Source organism: Frieseomelitta varia, unplaced genomic scaffold (assembly GCF_011392965.1).
Source record: "Frieseomelitta varia isolate USP_RPSP 00005682 unplaced genomic scaffold, Fvar_1.2 scaffold_3, whole genome shotgun sequence".
Taxonomy (NCBI): domain Eukaryota; kingdom Metazoa; phylum Arthropoda; class Insecta; order Hymenoptera; family Apidae; genus Frieseomelitta; species Frieseomelitta varia.
The window spans coordinates 40,604-56,847 of record NW_025110034.1 but is presented as its reverse complement, the minus strand read 5'-3'; the positions used below and the strand labels follow the sequence as shown (position 1 = coordinate 56,847).

Sequence of the window (16,244 nt, the reverse complement as noted above, 5' to 3'; positions counted from 1 at the left end):
ATTAGTAGTATTTTTTATGAATGAAATAGATTGTCATAACTATATAGAAGAATATTCTAAATATGTTACATAAAAAGTTTAAATATATGATGAATATACTGGCAGATGATCATATATTTTAATATTATAAAATATTATAAATATTAAATATTATAATATTATGAAATATTATAAATATTAAATATTATAATATTATAAAATATTATAAATATTAAATATTATAATATTATAAAATATTAAAATATAGAATATAGATTATAGATTAAAATATAGAATAAAATATAGAACATTTTTAGACAAATATTTTGCGTAAAGAAGTTATGTATTTATATATATAAAATTTTTTTTTTGTATTTGTTCTTGTAATATATATTTATATACATCTAGAAAAGTACAAACATGTATTTTTTAATTACAATATTACATTTCGAAATTTTAAAATTTGTGCCATTTAAAAATGGAATTTCGTACAAATAACATAAAAAAATACAAATATTTATTCCCCAGTGCCTTACGATATTTAATGATACAATACTATATTTTTTGTTTAGTTTTATCAACCGTATGTAATCTGTTCGTAAATAAATAAAGCTTACGCAACGTTGTATCTATTAATGTGTACATATGCGATGAAATAATTAGAGCATAAAATTTAATAAAAGAAAGAAGGAAACGTGAAAATGAAATTTTGTTATTATACTCCACGTGGTTTAAATATAGCGCACACATTTGTTCATTGCTCCGCCAATCAGATTTTACCGTCTGTCCGATTTGGAACTGTCAAGTAAAAATAATACACGTTCATTACACGCAAACAATACAATATGACACGAAAGTTCTGTTTCCCCTGTGAAGTAAAGTTCTCGATTTCCAGATAATAAAGGATGTGATACACACGCGTACGAAAAAGGTAACATTTAACGATTGTTTTTTTCTTTTTTTTTTTCCTCTTATCAAAATATGGAAATATTATAAATGTGTTCATTTGATAGTCTTGGATAAAGTCGTTATGATAGCAGCGCCTCGTTGATTCCAGTTGGATCTACAGCTGTTGATACGTACATAAATTGTTAGTGAAATAAGTGTCAGTGAAATATTGCATTCGGGACGAGCAGCCTTTGGGCTGAAGGTATAATCCACGTAAAGATGAGAGAAGCTGGAATAATGTTAATAAGCACAGCATTAACGTGTGCTGTGATAGGCAACGCGTATTATCAAAGAAAACAATTTTACCCAACAGTAGTCCACATAACCAAATCCAACCCTAGTATGACGGTATGTTTTGATATTTTCCAATTTTTTTCTTTTAAACATATACTTACGTACATTGCCAAACGTTCTAACGATCCTCTCGTTTGTTCTGCGATACGAAAATTTAGGTAATCTATACACAAGGTTTAATTCTAGTATTTATGATAAATGCTTTCCTCCGAAAGATATTCTTTGGTACTTTACGTGCTGCTGAACTTGAAGTAAATATACGATATGCTTAAAAACTTGCAAAATATGTGTATATAAGTATGCACGCTAAAAGTTATTTATTTACAGCATTTATTGGAAAAAGTATGGTACGCTGTAACCGAAACTTGCCTAGCATTCACAGTATTTAGAGATGATTTTAGTCCAAAATTCATAGCACTGTTCACACTTCTTTTATTTTTGAAATCGTTTCACTGGCTGGCGGAAGATCGCGTAGATTATGTAAGTAACGCAGGTAATTTGATAAAGCATCGGAATTTACTCAATGATTCATTTCTTCAGATGGAACGAAGTCCTGTAATAACTTGGTTGTTTCATCTTAGAGTTGGCACTCTGTTGATATTACTATTTGCTATAAATTTGACTATGATTCACTACGCATATAACACAACAGCCACAAAAGGTCCTTCAGTACAACTTGTCTTTGGTTTTGAATATGCTATTCTTTTAACTGTTGTATTCAATATTAGTGTAAAATACATATTGCATACGATAGATCTACAAAGTGAAAATCCATGGGACAATAAACCAGTATTTCTATTGTACACAGAATTAATAATTGGACTGTTAAAGGTAAGGCAGATTAATAATATATATACTCTTTAAATATTTATGAAATTATTAAATCTAGTATATCTTTTGGGTCAGGTCATTTTATATGTTGCTTTTGTCACTTTGATGGTTAAATTATACACTTTACCTTTGTTTGCACTTCGTGCGATGTATTATACAATGAGAGATTTTAAAAAAGCTTTCCATGACATTGTAATGTCACGTCGAGCTATCAGAAATATGAATACATTGTATCCAGATGCAACAGCAGAAGAATTAGCTGCTGCCGATAATGTGTGCATCATATGCAGGTTGGATAAAGTTATTAACTCATTAAAAATTAAAATTTTCCAAAAATGTAAATGTTAATGAGATGTCAAAAATATACTTTATACTATTTTAGGGAGGAAATGGTATCGGCAAGTAAAAAATTACCATGTAATCATATTTTTCACACTGCCTGCCTTCGTTCTTGGTTCCAACGTCAACAAACATGTCCTACATGCCGTTTGAACATTTTAAGACCTGTTAATAATAATCAAGGAAACAGGCAACAAAACCAGGCACAAGCAGGACCACAAGTGCCTCAAGCTCCACAAGCACCAGGATTTAATCCAATTGGTATGTATACTTAACTTAATGCTAACATTGATAACAAAATTTAATATTTATATCTTATTTAATAAAGTTCAAGTACTCCCAGCATTTTGGGCTGGAATTCAAGCACCAGGAGCACCACCACCTTTACAACAACAACAACAACAACAACAACAACCACAGCAACAGCAGCAGCAGCAACAGCAGCAGCCACAACAGCCACAATCTTCAGGTGCATCAGCACAACAACAACAAGCTCAAAGCAGTGGGCCAAGTACTTCTTCAACCTCGTTTCAAAATTTGGCAGCCAGTGGTGTACCATTGTTTCCTCCACCATTCCCAACTATGGTACCATTACCTCCTATTCCTACGCCACCACCGAATCTTACAGAATTAAGCGAAGAAGAGCTTAGAGCAATGGAAGGTAATTTACGACAAGCTGTTGAAGCTAGAATACAAACGTTGCAAAGAGTTCAGCTTTTATTAGATGCTGCCAGTGCTATGATGAATCAATATCAAACAGCAGCTGCTACCGCTAAGTATGTGCAAGTTTTTCGTATCTTAGTAAAGTTAAAAAATAACGATTAACATTGTCTTATTTTACATTTGTTTATTGTAGTATTCCAGTGCCAACTGCGATAAATAACGCAAATGTTACAACAGATGTTCCTTCAGTGAGGAAACAAGGAACATCTAAAATTGCAAGCCCCGGAGTTAACGGCGAACAACCACAAGTTAAAGCTGAGATGAATGTTCCTATTGAAAATTCTTCCATTGATAATGTAAATACGTTATCAGGCACAAATGGTACTGATGTAACTCCAGAATCATCGATTAGAAATGACGTGGAATCTTCAAGTGAACAAGAAATGCTACGAAGGCGTAGGCTACAAAAATTTTCAGCTCAGCTTACGGCAGAATAAATGTTCGTGACATTATGTGATAATTTGTGTAATATAATTGTACCTTTATTAATAACAGGCCTGGTTGCAGATACGATTGATAATTGAAAAAAAAAAAGAAATGTAACAATTATGGTTAAGAGCTCGAAATTTAAAGTTGATACTACACTATTAATAATCACAAATGTATCAAATAATCATTTAAAGGAAATAACATGATAAATTTTTTATGTAAATTACTTTAGGCAAAACATAAATTGTATAACTAGTCTTTGTTTCTTAACTTTGTGCGCGCATATATCCTTTGTACAATGGGTTCTTCTGGTATATTTCCTAAAAAATAATTTGTATCGATTAAATTGTTTCTGTATTCTTTATCTAAAATGATTTTAATTTTGTCACTTTTTATCCCATGATTTTTATATTACAAAATATAACTTAAAACATGCTATCAGTCTTGTTTGCGCTACATACATGGTAATGTACAGATTTTACTAATTATTACATATTAAGGATGCTTGTATCTGTACATGGGAATGGTATTGTCAGTTACTATAACATGACTGTAAAATATTGTTTTAGATAACTGTCATTATATGTAATAAATTTATTTGTCTATTTAATAACGCTTTTATTTTCATCATGTAAATTTGTATACATTTATAAATTTGATATATGGAGAAACATTTGTAATAATTTTGAGCAATTGGATAGCAAAAGATAAGTACAAAATAAATTAAATTATTTATAGGGATAAATTAAGGTAGAGAAATTCTAAGATAAATACATATGTATGTAATTATTTTAAATAAAAAAAAAATAAGTTGTGCATAAGGTGTTACAATAGTAATACATATAATTATAGTTTCTCTTTGTACGAAAGTAAAATTTTAAACAATATAAAAAAACATATTAAATAAATTACGATGTAAAATCTTCATTTAAATATAAACATTCAAAAAACAATATTTTGTTTGTTGTAATATCGTTGTCAAAATATAATACAATTAATCTCCCTTTATGAGGTTCTATAAAAACACTTCCTAAAGCTATTATATACATACATAGTTATGGTCATAGCATTTGTAACAAAATTATAGCGAGTATTTATATCGAAAAGAATAAATAATCATTGTTATTCGTTAAATATTATCGATCGTTAAACATTATCATTTTAGAAGATAATTATAACCTTAATTTTCAATACTGAAAATGCGCAAACTCAGGATGTCGACAACATAGTGATCAAATCCTACAGAATTATTTGTAATTTAAATTATGACGGGAAGAAAGTGTATTAATGTTTTGGAAATGTAAAATATATCGTTTAAAAAGAATGGTACAAAGATCGTAGAAAGTTTTCATTTCCCTATGATTAGTTACAAAATGACAAGTACTTTCATCAATATATTTATGTAACTTTTTACATAAAACTTTGCAACTTAATTTAATTTTAATTTAATTTTTTTTTTAATTAATCTAATTTTATTTTTAATTTTTGTTTACAATTTTCCTGCCATTTTTTATGTTTTTTCAATTCGATATATAAACTATAAACAAATTTAATTAATTTGATGATAAGTACTTTTTTATACATTTTTTTGACATACAAATGTACAAAGCAACGTTCAATCGATTTTAAATATTACGATGTGTTAATAAAATCAACTAATGAAATATTTCTATAATTTAATTCCTATTCACTTGTATATAATTCCTTACTCACGCATAAGCAATTTTATAATCTAAATAATTATTAAACATTGTGTGCTATTTTCTTTGCAAAAAGGACAAATAATAAAATGACGATACATTGTAGAATATAAAATGTACAGTTAAGAATTAAGAGAGCATGAAACAGAGAGAAAATAAAAGAAACAAGTGTATTCCGACGCGTTATACCTTTAATCTCAAATTTAAAGACAGTTTACGTACATACGCTTCAAGAGTAATTCGTAATAACGGGAGCAACATTTATTGAAATACGGATCAATCCGTATTACGCGCTAAAATCCTTGAGATACATGAGGCGAACCCCGTAGCGCGTTGTTGTGATCTAACATGGCGGAGTGTAGTGTTGTGGCTGCTCTGTGTCTATGTCAATTTTAGAGTGATTTCGCTTAAAAAGAAGGAAAGGATTGCAATGGTTGACGATTGCAGTATCGCAAGAAATCGAGCAAAGTAATCGCGTACTTATGAGCATTTCTATTGCAAGAGGATTGAGCATAACTTGGGTTTAATTTTCGTCGCGGGAATCGTACACAGCGGTGAGAGAGCACGCAGAGTGCCGTCTTCCGAGCAACAGAATTTTCTCCTGACCCTCCGCAGACAGCAAACCGCGGTCTGTCCTGGTGACCAGATCGAGGATCGAGGTTTAATTGCGTTCCATATAAACAACGTGATATCGGAAACGTGCACGGTCGTAGAGTTTTCCCGCGCGTCCTGAGAGGTTTTCTGGCGCAAGAATCAGGCTTATGCAACGAAGAGCGCATAAACATCTATCTCGGTAAACAATCCTGTCCCGTCACGTCGGACACGAAGGGATGCGAACTGAATGACAGATTGCCACATTGCCCGAATCTTATCTTAACGATATTTCAGTGACAAAAAAAAACTCTAGCACTTGTGTAGGTTTGTTGAGCAAAGTCGTAGCAGAATTAAGCGAAGGAGAATTAAGGAAGGACACAATAGGCTGGTTGAAGTCTGTAAAAAAAAAAGTTTGTCAATAATTTTGTTATTAGAAATGAATAAAGATCCCCTATGGTATGTTTGTTAATTAACAGTTACGTCATTTGATTTGCCCAAGCTAATCTTATGTATATGAATTGGAGCATTAAAAGAACTAGATAATTATATTAAATGGTGTCTTTGTCTCGTAAAGTTAATGTTGTAATAAAAAGCCTTAATGGGTTGTAAGGGAGTAACTGCATCGATACATGCAGATTCTGGTGCATTTGTCGATACATCGGAGAGTTGAGGATCATTTATAAATATATATTCAAAAAGCCAAAGAGTTGGTAAAAATTTGAAGGGATGCAAGGTAGCTGGTGATATTATAAAATAGTGTGTATAAGTTAATTTTTACAATATGACGGATACACGCAGAAGAGTGAAGTTGTATGCGCTCAATGTTGATAGACAGTGGGATGATCGTGGTACAGGTCATGTTTCCTCTTCATACGTAGATAGATTGAAAGGAATTTCACTTTTAGTCAGAGCAGAGAGTGATGGTTCAGTTTTGTTGGAGAGTAGAATACAACCGGATACAGCATATCAGAAACAGCAGGTAATGAGATTGTCGTACAAATATTTTTAGTTTAACAAATGATCGTAGATTTGAGTATTTTCATGTAATGTAGTTGATAGTTGTTGATGAAATACAATAGTTATGAGATACTGACTGTTTCTTTTCTTTTTATTTCAGGACACTTTAATAGTTTGGTCAGAAGGAGAAAATTTTGATTTAGCCTTAAGTTTTCAAGAAAAGGCTGGCTGTGATGAAATTTGGGAAAAGATATGTCAGGTCCAAGGAAAAGATCCATCTGTTGAAATTACTCAAGATATTGTTGAAGAGTCAGAAGATGAACGGTTTGATGATATGTCTGATGCTGCACCTCCAATAGAGTTGCCACCATGTGAATTAAGCCGACTGGAAGATATTAATGAACTTATAGGAAATTGTTTATCTTCACAAATGAGGAAAGATAAATTAGCCCTGGCTTTGGAATCGGAAGGTTATATCAAAAAACTGTTAAATCTGTTTCATACTTGTGAAGATTTAGAAAATATTGAAGGATTGCATCATTTGTATGACATATTTAAAAATATTTTCCTACTTAATAAGAACACATTATTTGAAGTTATGTTTAGTGAAGATATAATTTTCGATGTTGTTGGATGTTTGGAATACGAGCCAACATTACCTCAGCCAAAGAGGCATAGAGAATATCTTCGACAGTTAGCCAGATTTAAGCAAGCAATTCCTATTACAAACGCTGAGCTATTAGCTAAAATTCACCAGACGTATCGAGTTCAATATATTCAAGATGTAGTACTACCGACTCCGAGTGTATTCGAAGACAACATGTTAAACACATTGAGTAGCTTTATATTTTTTAATAAGGTTGAGATAGTAACATTGATACAAGATGATGAAAAATTCCTCACTGAACTATTTCGCCAGTTAACTGACGAAGCAACATCGGATAGTAAGAGACGAGATCTAGTTCTTTTCCTAAAGGAATTTTGTAACTTTTCTCAGAATCTTCAACCACAAGGAAAGGAGGCCTTTTATAAAACTTTAACTGCACTCGGTATTTTACCCGCTTTAGAAATTACTTTGGCAATGAACGACGCCCAAACAAAAACAGCCAGTATAGATATATTGACTTATATTGTGGAATATTCTCCGAGTGTTGTTCGAGATTATACACTGCAACAAATAAATAATACAGAACAGGACCAAATGTTAATAAATGTAATAGTTGCTCAACTCGTTGGCGATAGTGATCCAGAGTTGGGTGGAGCTGTACAATTAGCTGGTGTACTACGTCTGCTCCTTGATCCAGAAAACATGTTGGCTTCCGTTAACAAATCAGAAAAGACTGATTTCTTAAATTACTTTTACAAGAATAGTATTGGAACATTGATAGCACCGTTATTAGCAAACACAATTGGAGAACGACCAGCAAGAGAAGATTATAGAACAGTACAGCTTTTAGGATTGATTTTAGAGTTACTATCATTTTGTGTAGAGCATCATACATACCACATCAAGAATTGCATATTGAATAAGGATCTGCTTAAACGGATATTGGTTTTGATGAAATCTACACACACGTTCTTAGTATTGTGTGCTTTGAGGTTTATGAGAAAGATTGTAGCATTAAAGGATGAATTTTACAATAGATATATCATTAAAGGGAATTTATTTGCGCCTGTATTTGATGCATTTGTGAGAAACAATGGTAGATATAATTTGTTGGACTCTGCTATTCTTGAAATGTTTGAATTTATTAAACTAGTAAGTATACATACATACTATGAAATTTTTTGTACAAATACGTACATATATCTAAGATAATTAATTAATTTCATTATAGGAGGATATCAAATCGTTATGTTCACATGTTGTTGAAAATTTTTCAAAAGAATTGGAAGCAATTGATTATGTACAAACATTTAAAGCTTTGAAACTAAGGTACGAACAGCATCAAGACAAGTTAAAGGATCGGGATAGAGCGGCTCTTGATAGGTATATTTTTTCTAATAAATGATATTTTTAACGAATCGACAAAGTAGTTTAAAAAGTCTAGTTAGACTGTGGATCGTGGTGCAATTTTTTAAGGAAATTTATTTCCGTTATTAAATATTATGTTTATTATTTTATTTATTTTTGCATATTATGCGCATGCTTTGTATTTTCTTTTTATCTTTAAATTTCTCACAAGTGTGTAAAAATCCGCAGTCTAGTTATAACATATATTTGATATCGTGTTCGTTTAGTGTTCCATCCATATTGAGAAATAGTCGATACAGAAGGGACCAGAGACAGTTAGACGAAGAGGAAGAAATGTGGTTCAACGAAGAGGAAGACTTTGACGAGGGTGAGGCGGTCGTACCCGCAGCAGCAGCAGATCTTGTGCCTCCAGCTTCTGCTAAGAAACAGTCATCAACTTCAAACTCTGCACTCAACCCTGCTCTTGCAGATTCTAAAAGTCATCATCAACAGCAACAACAGCAGCAGTCCGTGTTAAACAATAACACTGCTAACAATAACATTACCTCGCAACAGTCACAAATCAATAATACTACAACAACGACGAACGAATCTCCTATTACTTCGGAAATCAATCCAAATTCAACCATTGGCACAACCGAAAAAACAGGAACTGCATTATTTAAGAAGGTAATTCTTTCTTTCGAAAAGGATAACGACAAAGTTTTGTATCGTTAATTTAAAACACATGTTTAACGTACGTTTTTAGGGCTTAGTTGATTATGAAGGAGATTCAGACGAAGACGAAGAGGATACAGAAGTAACACCTTCGCCAAAACGTCAAAGATTGTCATAGTAGGCAAACTGGAAAGAAACCGAGGAATTTGTGATTTTTAATTGCTGCTACACCATTTCTGGCCCTCCTACATGCACAAAGAATTTGGTCAAAAGATCATGTCACTGTCAACCTTTTTATAGCAGATAAAGGATTTACTTTCTTTAAGTGAGTGGACATAACGAGGACACGTGTTCACAACGTGGTGAAAATTGACGTACTTCTTTGTGCTGGATTGTGTATAAATATACGAAAACAACTGTATTAAGCGCAGGTGGGTGAAAGGGTCTAAGAAATGGAATATATATATAATTAGGATTAAAAGGAAAAAAAGAAAAAGAAAAAAAGATGAACCAATGCGATACAAAGAAAGAGAGAACTTTCTTTAAATAAGACATATGATGATAAAATTGTGGCATAATATTGTATGACCACATAAATGTTAAAAGTAATAAGATTTTAACAAGAAATAGTCCATTCCACGTTGTCTGGAAACACCCCACGTACTAGAAAAAATTATTTCACGAATAGGCTAAGAAACTCTAGCCAGGCCTAGTGGTTCTTACAAATACAGAGTTTCTAAGCGTGTGCTTAGATTCATGTAATAATTGAAATTGTGACTGTACGTCATATTTATATCTATTAAGAAGAAACTTATTATGTAAAAAAAAAGCAAAAAAAAAATCACATGTAAAAGTACATGATGTACCGCACAAAAAACAACTGAGTGTTTTGTTTTGCCATCCATAAATTTTCTTATTCGTGTGATGGGCAATTAAGACCTGTCCCTAAAGGGGGTCAGACATCATGAAACTTTATCCAAATTAACGGAAATAGTATTTAGTTTGTATATATATGTATATTTGTAACGATTGTAAAACAACCATTCGTGGGTAAAGCAGAGAAAATGCGATTCCTTTACAAATTCAGTTCTTAATTAAGGTTCTTTGAACGAGCTTTTCGGTTGTCAATGTAAGTAGTAGAAATTGTACAATAAACATATTTGATTTGTGTATATTTACCAGTTTGCACTTCATGTCCGCAGATCACTCCTCGATGTAAAACGAAAATATATGTGAAAGTGTTTTGCAATCTCGAGCATTAAATATAAACTATTATTCTATTCGTATAAATTATTCGTAACTAATGTGGGTAAAGATAGAAGCTTGATATTGATTATTGTACTTTGTAAAGGAAAGATAAAAGATCCTCTGCAAATTTATCCTTGCAAGGTTTTATTATGTATAACATTTTATATATGATCGTCTAAATTATTTCCAACATGGACATTTCCTTTCTTTCGCAATTGATAATAAAGAAAAAGAAATGCATAACGAAGTATTGGAATTTTAAAGGACAAGTATTTATCAGTGACAAGCAGACGACGTCGAAGTCGACGTGATATTAAAAAAACGGAAGTTAATTGATGTACACATCAGCTCCCTAGGCAAGGGAGTATTTAATTATTGAACTACTGATACACAACCGAGAAAGCTGGTATTATAAGAGTCTGAATTAATTTCTTTCGTTTTGTTTTTAATTTACGTTGACATGAGTTTCCTAAGAATGTTGTCTCGTTTTTTTTTTCCATTTTTATCTTGTTTTTTAAACGTTTAATATTATTTCAGAAACATGTGCCTCCATATCTTGATTAAGTTAACTCAAACAAACAAAGAAAAAAAAAAAGAAAAAGGAGCAGAAGTATTATAAGCTATAATGTATAAATTTTTCACGTCGTCGTCCCCCTCCTCTCCCACATACCTTGAACAGAGTTTCTAAGACTGCTTTAGACCTATATGTGTATATTGGACATTTTTCGTAAATATCATCACACATACACGTACCATCTATGAACATATATGCATATATATTAACTTATATGATATTGAGAGAAGATGAGAAATTCTAGAAGTTAATTTAGAGACACGAGCGAAAAGAAATTTGTGAATAGCAAATTCGCTGGAGGTGAGTGATATACATGTACATAAGAGGAGAAGAGTGTACTCTGGATTGACCACGAAGTAAGAGAGAGAGAGAGGGAGAGCATGCGAATGAAAGAGAAAGCGCGAGAGAGAGAGAGAGAGAGAGAAACGTAACAAAAGCTAACAATTAATTAAAAGGATATCGAGTAATGTTATTCCTTATGTGTTCTACATAACACTCATGATTTATTTGATAATGATAAAGGAGATGAAACGAAATGATAAAGAATGTGCATTGAATGTACTTTGAAAGAAACTTAAATAAGGGGACGAATTTTGAGAAAAGAAGAATAAAAAAAACTGAATTGATATCCAAGTGATACTAGAATAAATAGCGTGATCGCAAGTGCTATTTAAGCTAAATTTCATACCCGTATAGATATTCATATGTACACACATACATATATTCTTTTACATGGAGAATTTCAGATTCGTTCATTACCAAATGCGTCTCATTTTCATTATTACTGCTTTCTTTCTTATTTAATCTTCATTGTATCCCGTTATCGGTGTTTCAAATGTAGCCAAAAGAATAAAATCGTCCAATACAAGCTTTCAGCTTACATTATATTTTTTTTTTTTTAAAGGAACGCATTACTCGAATATTCAAAGATTCAGATTATTTTCTTTTCTCTTTTTTATTCCATTATTTCACTATGTTCACGAGTTAATCTCTTATTGGCTTAAAATTTGACCTAAAGTTTCTCTCAGACAGGAGAAACGTGAATGTCGATTTTTACAACATATGTGTGTATATGTATACATATACACACAAGACTCGTTAAATGTAATTGTTGAAAATAGTAAATATTTTTCCCAGTGTTTTCATTCTAATTTGAAGAGGGGAAGAAAAACCAGCGAAACATTTTATGTAACATCAGTGCCACCGAAAGTCACGAAATCTAAACAACCATTATAGTTCAACGTAATATCGTTATGATGTTACAGATATAAAAATAAAGAAGGAAAAGATAATTGCACACATTGTACAATACCACATGTTAATAATACAATACGTTTTAATTATATATATATATATATATATATACACACATATTATACACACACATACACACAGACTCAGAGGAAAAAAAACACCTTTTTATATGAGAAGCTATTCATAAAAAATTGAACAAAAGAGAAGAGAGAGAGAGAGAACATGCAAAATAGGAGCAAACGTAAAGGCTAGAATTAACAGAGAAAACTTCTGGTTTGTGTGTAGTTTGGTAACAGTTGAATGGGGAGAGCCAGTAGAAAAAAATGAATATTTTGCATTTTATTCTAGTGAAGTATGAAAGATGATTGACCAGACGAGTTAAAAGAAACGTGCACTAAATATTGGATACGTGGCGAAAGGCGAACGCCTAGGATCATTTGATTTCTAATCAGTGTTTTCTAATTAACTTAGACGAATTACATTTTGATAAATACTACACAGACGTATCAGGAAAGCACAAGCGACAAATTTTTTGAGTTTTGTAAGTATCCTTTGTTTCCTGTCGAAATGGAATTGTTGTGAATCTGCATTCAGAAATGTAGGCTTTGTCGTTACACACACACACATATACACATAATTGCTCAAGCAATTTAACTCGTATTTCGCCACGAAATTATTTTGATCTTAATAATTGGAGGGGCGAGAAAAAAAGAGAAGCGAGAATGGCAATTGCGTGTATACATGGGATAGAAGTATGTTGTAGAAGTGCGGAGAATATTTAATTGAATAAAATTTTAAATTAGAAAGAATCGAATAATGGAACGGAGTCGTAACTTACCTCAGTGTTTAATGAACGAAAACGGAATAAAAAGAAGAAGAAAAAGGAGGGAGAACACTTCTTTGTATATTGAATATAATTGTCATTAATTTTTCAGCTTTAATTATCTAATTGTGATTTGTACAATTTGTGCTGTTAGATAATTACATGTAAAACAGATCTTTTAGCGTTATTCTTTTCTGAATGCATCTTCTCAAAGGCTGTGTGTCAATGCCTGTCTTTTACGTTAACTTCGCATTCTCTTCTCTTTCAAGGTCGATCAAGGAAATAGCAATTTCGTTTGAAGGATTTGCAGATTGAAATCTTCTTGTATATGAAGTATTTCTTTTTTTTTTTTTTATTATAGATTATTCGTATCACCTGTTAAAGATTCACACAAATTGTTATTATAAAAAGAACTCTACACTTTTTCCTTTACTTCTCTTCACAGTCCAGATTGATATTTCTCTTAAGGATAAAACCAGCTGCCGATGACGTATTATGATCATGCGAAGTGCATGCGAATGACCGAGAGAACATAATGCAAGTGACCTTACAAACTAGTTATCATTTTATCGGTATTCACAAGCGGAAATACACTTATACATAAATATTGCGACCAATAGCAGATCAAATTTATTTAAAGAGAAAAAGAAGAGACAGAGTGAACGCTTGAAATTGTATAAAAAGAAAAAAAACAACAACGACTTTATATACCTTTATTTTTTTTAAACGTGTTCGTTGTTCGATTTGATCGTTTTGATACAATTCAATGTGTACGAACACGTTCGTGATCTTTGCAAATTTCTTCAGTATCTTTATCCTAAAACATAGCACACTTAAAGAAAAGAAAGGCTGATACAGCTGTATAAAAATTTCGCTCCGCGAAGAGTGAGATTTCTATATTTAAAAAAACAGATGAAAAAGAGAGAATCATCTTATCACGATCATGAAACAGCTTCGCCAGAGAATCGTTATTATTGGCTCGTTTGCTTGCGCACTACTTCTGCCTGAAGACGAGCCGCGAGCGCTTTGCGTACTTGCAATATAGAAGGTTCCAGAGGTTCCGGTAATTTTAGTTCTTGTTCACCTTTGATCGTCGCTTCCGCCACCGATCTCGCGGAGCTCGGCCTCGATAGATTCATCTCCAACCGTTGACTCCTCGCTTCTTTCTTCAAAGCCACCAATTTGTCCCGTCTGGCTTTCAGATAGGTCTGCCTCTTTCTCACATCTTCCTCTGATACCTGAAATATTAATGAGCATCACGTTCATGAATGAATTGGATTATCATACGTAAGTGATCAGTTTAACCGATACGTTTTGCTCCATTGATTTTGGCTCGTCTGTGGACATAGGGCCAAGAGGAATTGCTTTGGGGAACCTTGGAATATTTGCTTCTTCCTTTTCTTTCTCTTCCTCCTCTTCCTCCTCCTCCTCCTCTTCCTCCTCTTCCTTTTTTATTTCTATGTCTCTTTTTTCTGCTCCATCATCTTTTCCTTCTTCTTTTTTATACACTTCTTCCTTTGAAACTGATTCCTTTCCAGGAGACTGTTCCTTTTGTGATGCTTTCAAAGCTTCCGCCAATAATGCCTTCTCGCTGTTATATTTAGCTGTTAAACGTTCATGTTCTTTGATCAACGAAGTCTCTGATGATATCTCCTGATCTTCTTCCGTGTCATTCTCCATTACGTGCTTTCTACACATTTTTCTCTAATTAATTCCAAGTCAATGACGAGAGAAAGAGAGAAAGAGAAAAAGCTATAACACGCGCGCGCGCGCGCGCACGCACACACACACACACAGAGAGAGAGAGATAGACAAAGATAATAAATTAATCACAGACTTACTGAATGATTTCTTCCATAACTAAAGGATCCTCGTTCAACACGTCGGTTTCATACATGAGGGATGCAGGTGTGAGACCATACTTCTGCTCGATCATGTTCAAAGCTTGCAGCTGAAGTTCCAGATTCTTCTGGATCATCATCCTCTTGAATATCTCGTACTCGTTCGCTGCCCATATTTGCTCGAACAAGTTCTGAAATAGATACACAAAATCAATGCACGTTGCACGTTATTTCTTTTTCTTGATGTAAGGTTCTTCTGTCTGAGAGTTTCTTTGACTCGCCTGCTGGAATTGTATGGGCATTTTTGTGTACTTGTTCACGGTGCAAGCGTACTCGAATTGCTCCGGTGTAATCCCCATGTCTTCCATGAAGCAACCAAGCAACAAGTCCACGAGATTTTTGTACTCTTGATACACCTTTTGATACTCGTCGTTCTCCTCGATGTCTGCTTCGAATACTATAAAAGGAAAAAGTAAATAAACCACAAAAACTTCTTCCTTTCGTTTTCGGGCGAATATTATGTTGCACGTTATGCAATTTAGATTTCGGAGAGAAAAGAGGAATGGCATAACGGAGGATCGATCTTAGAGAAGAAGAAATAAAGACGATATAGAACGACGTATTGCGCAAATACGTATCTCCACTTACTGAGCGACTTCTCTTCGATGAAGGTGATGAGAGGCGCGGACCAAATTGGACCCTGAAGAAAACCGATCAGGGAATCGAAGACCCAAGCGCTGTCGTCTTTGTCGTTCATCTCTGGCGCAGTACAGAGAAAGCTCTTCTTCGCTAGAAGATTGTTCCCTTCGGGACTCTCGTTGGGACAAAGTTTCGCGACAAGCGTGTGTATTGTCTCCTTTTAAGCGTAGTCATAGTTACCACATGGCAAAACACTTTGTACTTTAGACTTGCGCGAAAGCGAAAGCGATGTCCGAAGCCAAATGACAGAATTTTTCTTCATCAAAGAATAATTTTTATAGAACAGGCAGGTTGCAAAATGTCCCATTTCGTTTTCATTTCATCATCCGCTAATGTAAGACTCTCCTCGTTCTGTAAAACAACTAATTTGTGTTATAAT

The 16,244-nt window shown here is 33.0% G+C and overlaps 3 protein-coding genes across 6 annotated transcripts; 2 read left to right on the top strand and 1 right to left on the bottom strand.

The window, feature by feature from the left end:
* The first annotated feature begins 761 nt into the window (after positions 1-761).
* LOC122529618 (E3 ubiquitin-protein ligase synoviolin B) lies at positions 762-3,914 on the top strand. 3 transcript variants are annotated; one of them, XM_043655909.1, is made up of 10 exons: positions 762-910; positions 993-1,275; positions 1,380-1,472; positions 1,549-1,701; positions 1,762-2,052; positions 2,128-2,342; positions 2,435-2,652; positions 2,720-3,167; positions 3,248-3,553; positions 3,622-3,914. In XM_043655909.1, the coding sequence occupies exons 2-9, from the start codon at positions 1,147-1,149 to the stop codon at positions 3,549-3,551; spliced, it is 1,851 nt and encodes a 616-aa protein (XP_043511844.1). In that variant the 5' UTR covers positions 762-910; positions 993-1,146; the 3' UTR covers positions 3,552-3,553; positions 3,622-3,914. The 3 variants fall into 3 exon arrangements, with proteins under 3 accessions (XP_043511844.1, XP_043511843.1, XP_043511842.1); XM_043655908.1 differs by having other exon boundaries at positions 1,037-1,275; positions 3,248-3,914; XM_043655907.1 differs by having other exon boundaries at positions 3,248-3,914.
* Positions 3,915-5,566: 1,652 nt separating this feature from the next.
* On the top strand, positions 5,567-13,311 carry LOC122529620 (serine/threonine-protein phosphatase 4 regulatory subunit 3). The gene is made up of 5 exons (XM_043655912.1): positions 5,567-6,816; positions 6,955-8,553; positions 8,633-8,784; positions 9,036-9,438; positions 9,518-13,311. The coding sequence occupies exons 1-5, from the start codon at positions 6,619-6,621 to the stop codon at positions 9,602-9,604; spliced, it is 2,439 nt and encodes an 812-aa protein (XP_043511847.1). The 5' UTR covers positions 5,567-6,618; the 3' UTR covers positions 9,605-13,311.
* A 712-nt stretch (positions 13,312-14,023) lies between these two features.
* Positions 14,024-16,217, bottom strand: LOC122529624 (cilia- and flagella-associated protein 36). Of its 2 annotated transcripts, none has more exons than XM_043655922.1 (5): positions 15,815-16,217; positions 15,448-15,623; positions 15,167-15,357; positions 14,631-15,015; positions 14,024-14,563 (listed from the first exon to the last, which is right to left on the bottom strand). In XM_043655922.1, the coding sequence occupies exons 1-5, from the start codon at positions 15,921-15,923 to the stop codon at positions 14,297-14,299; spliced, it is 1,128 nt and encodes a 375-aa protein (XP_043511857.1). In that variant the 5' UTR covers positions 15,924-16,217; the 3' UTR covers positions 14,024-14,296. The 2 variants fall into 2 exon arrangements, with proteins under 2 accessions (XP_043511857.1, XP_043511858.1); XM_043655923.1 differs by having other exon boundaries at positions 14,637-15,015.
* Between the last annotated feature and the right edge of the window lie 27 nt (positions 16,218-16,244).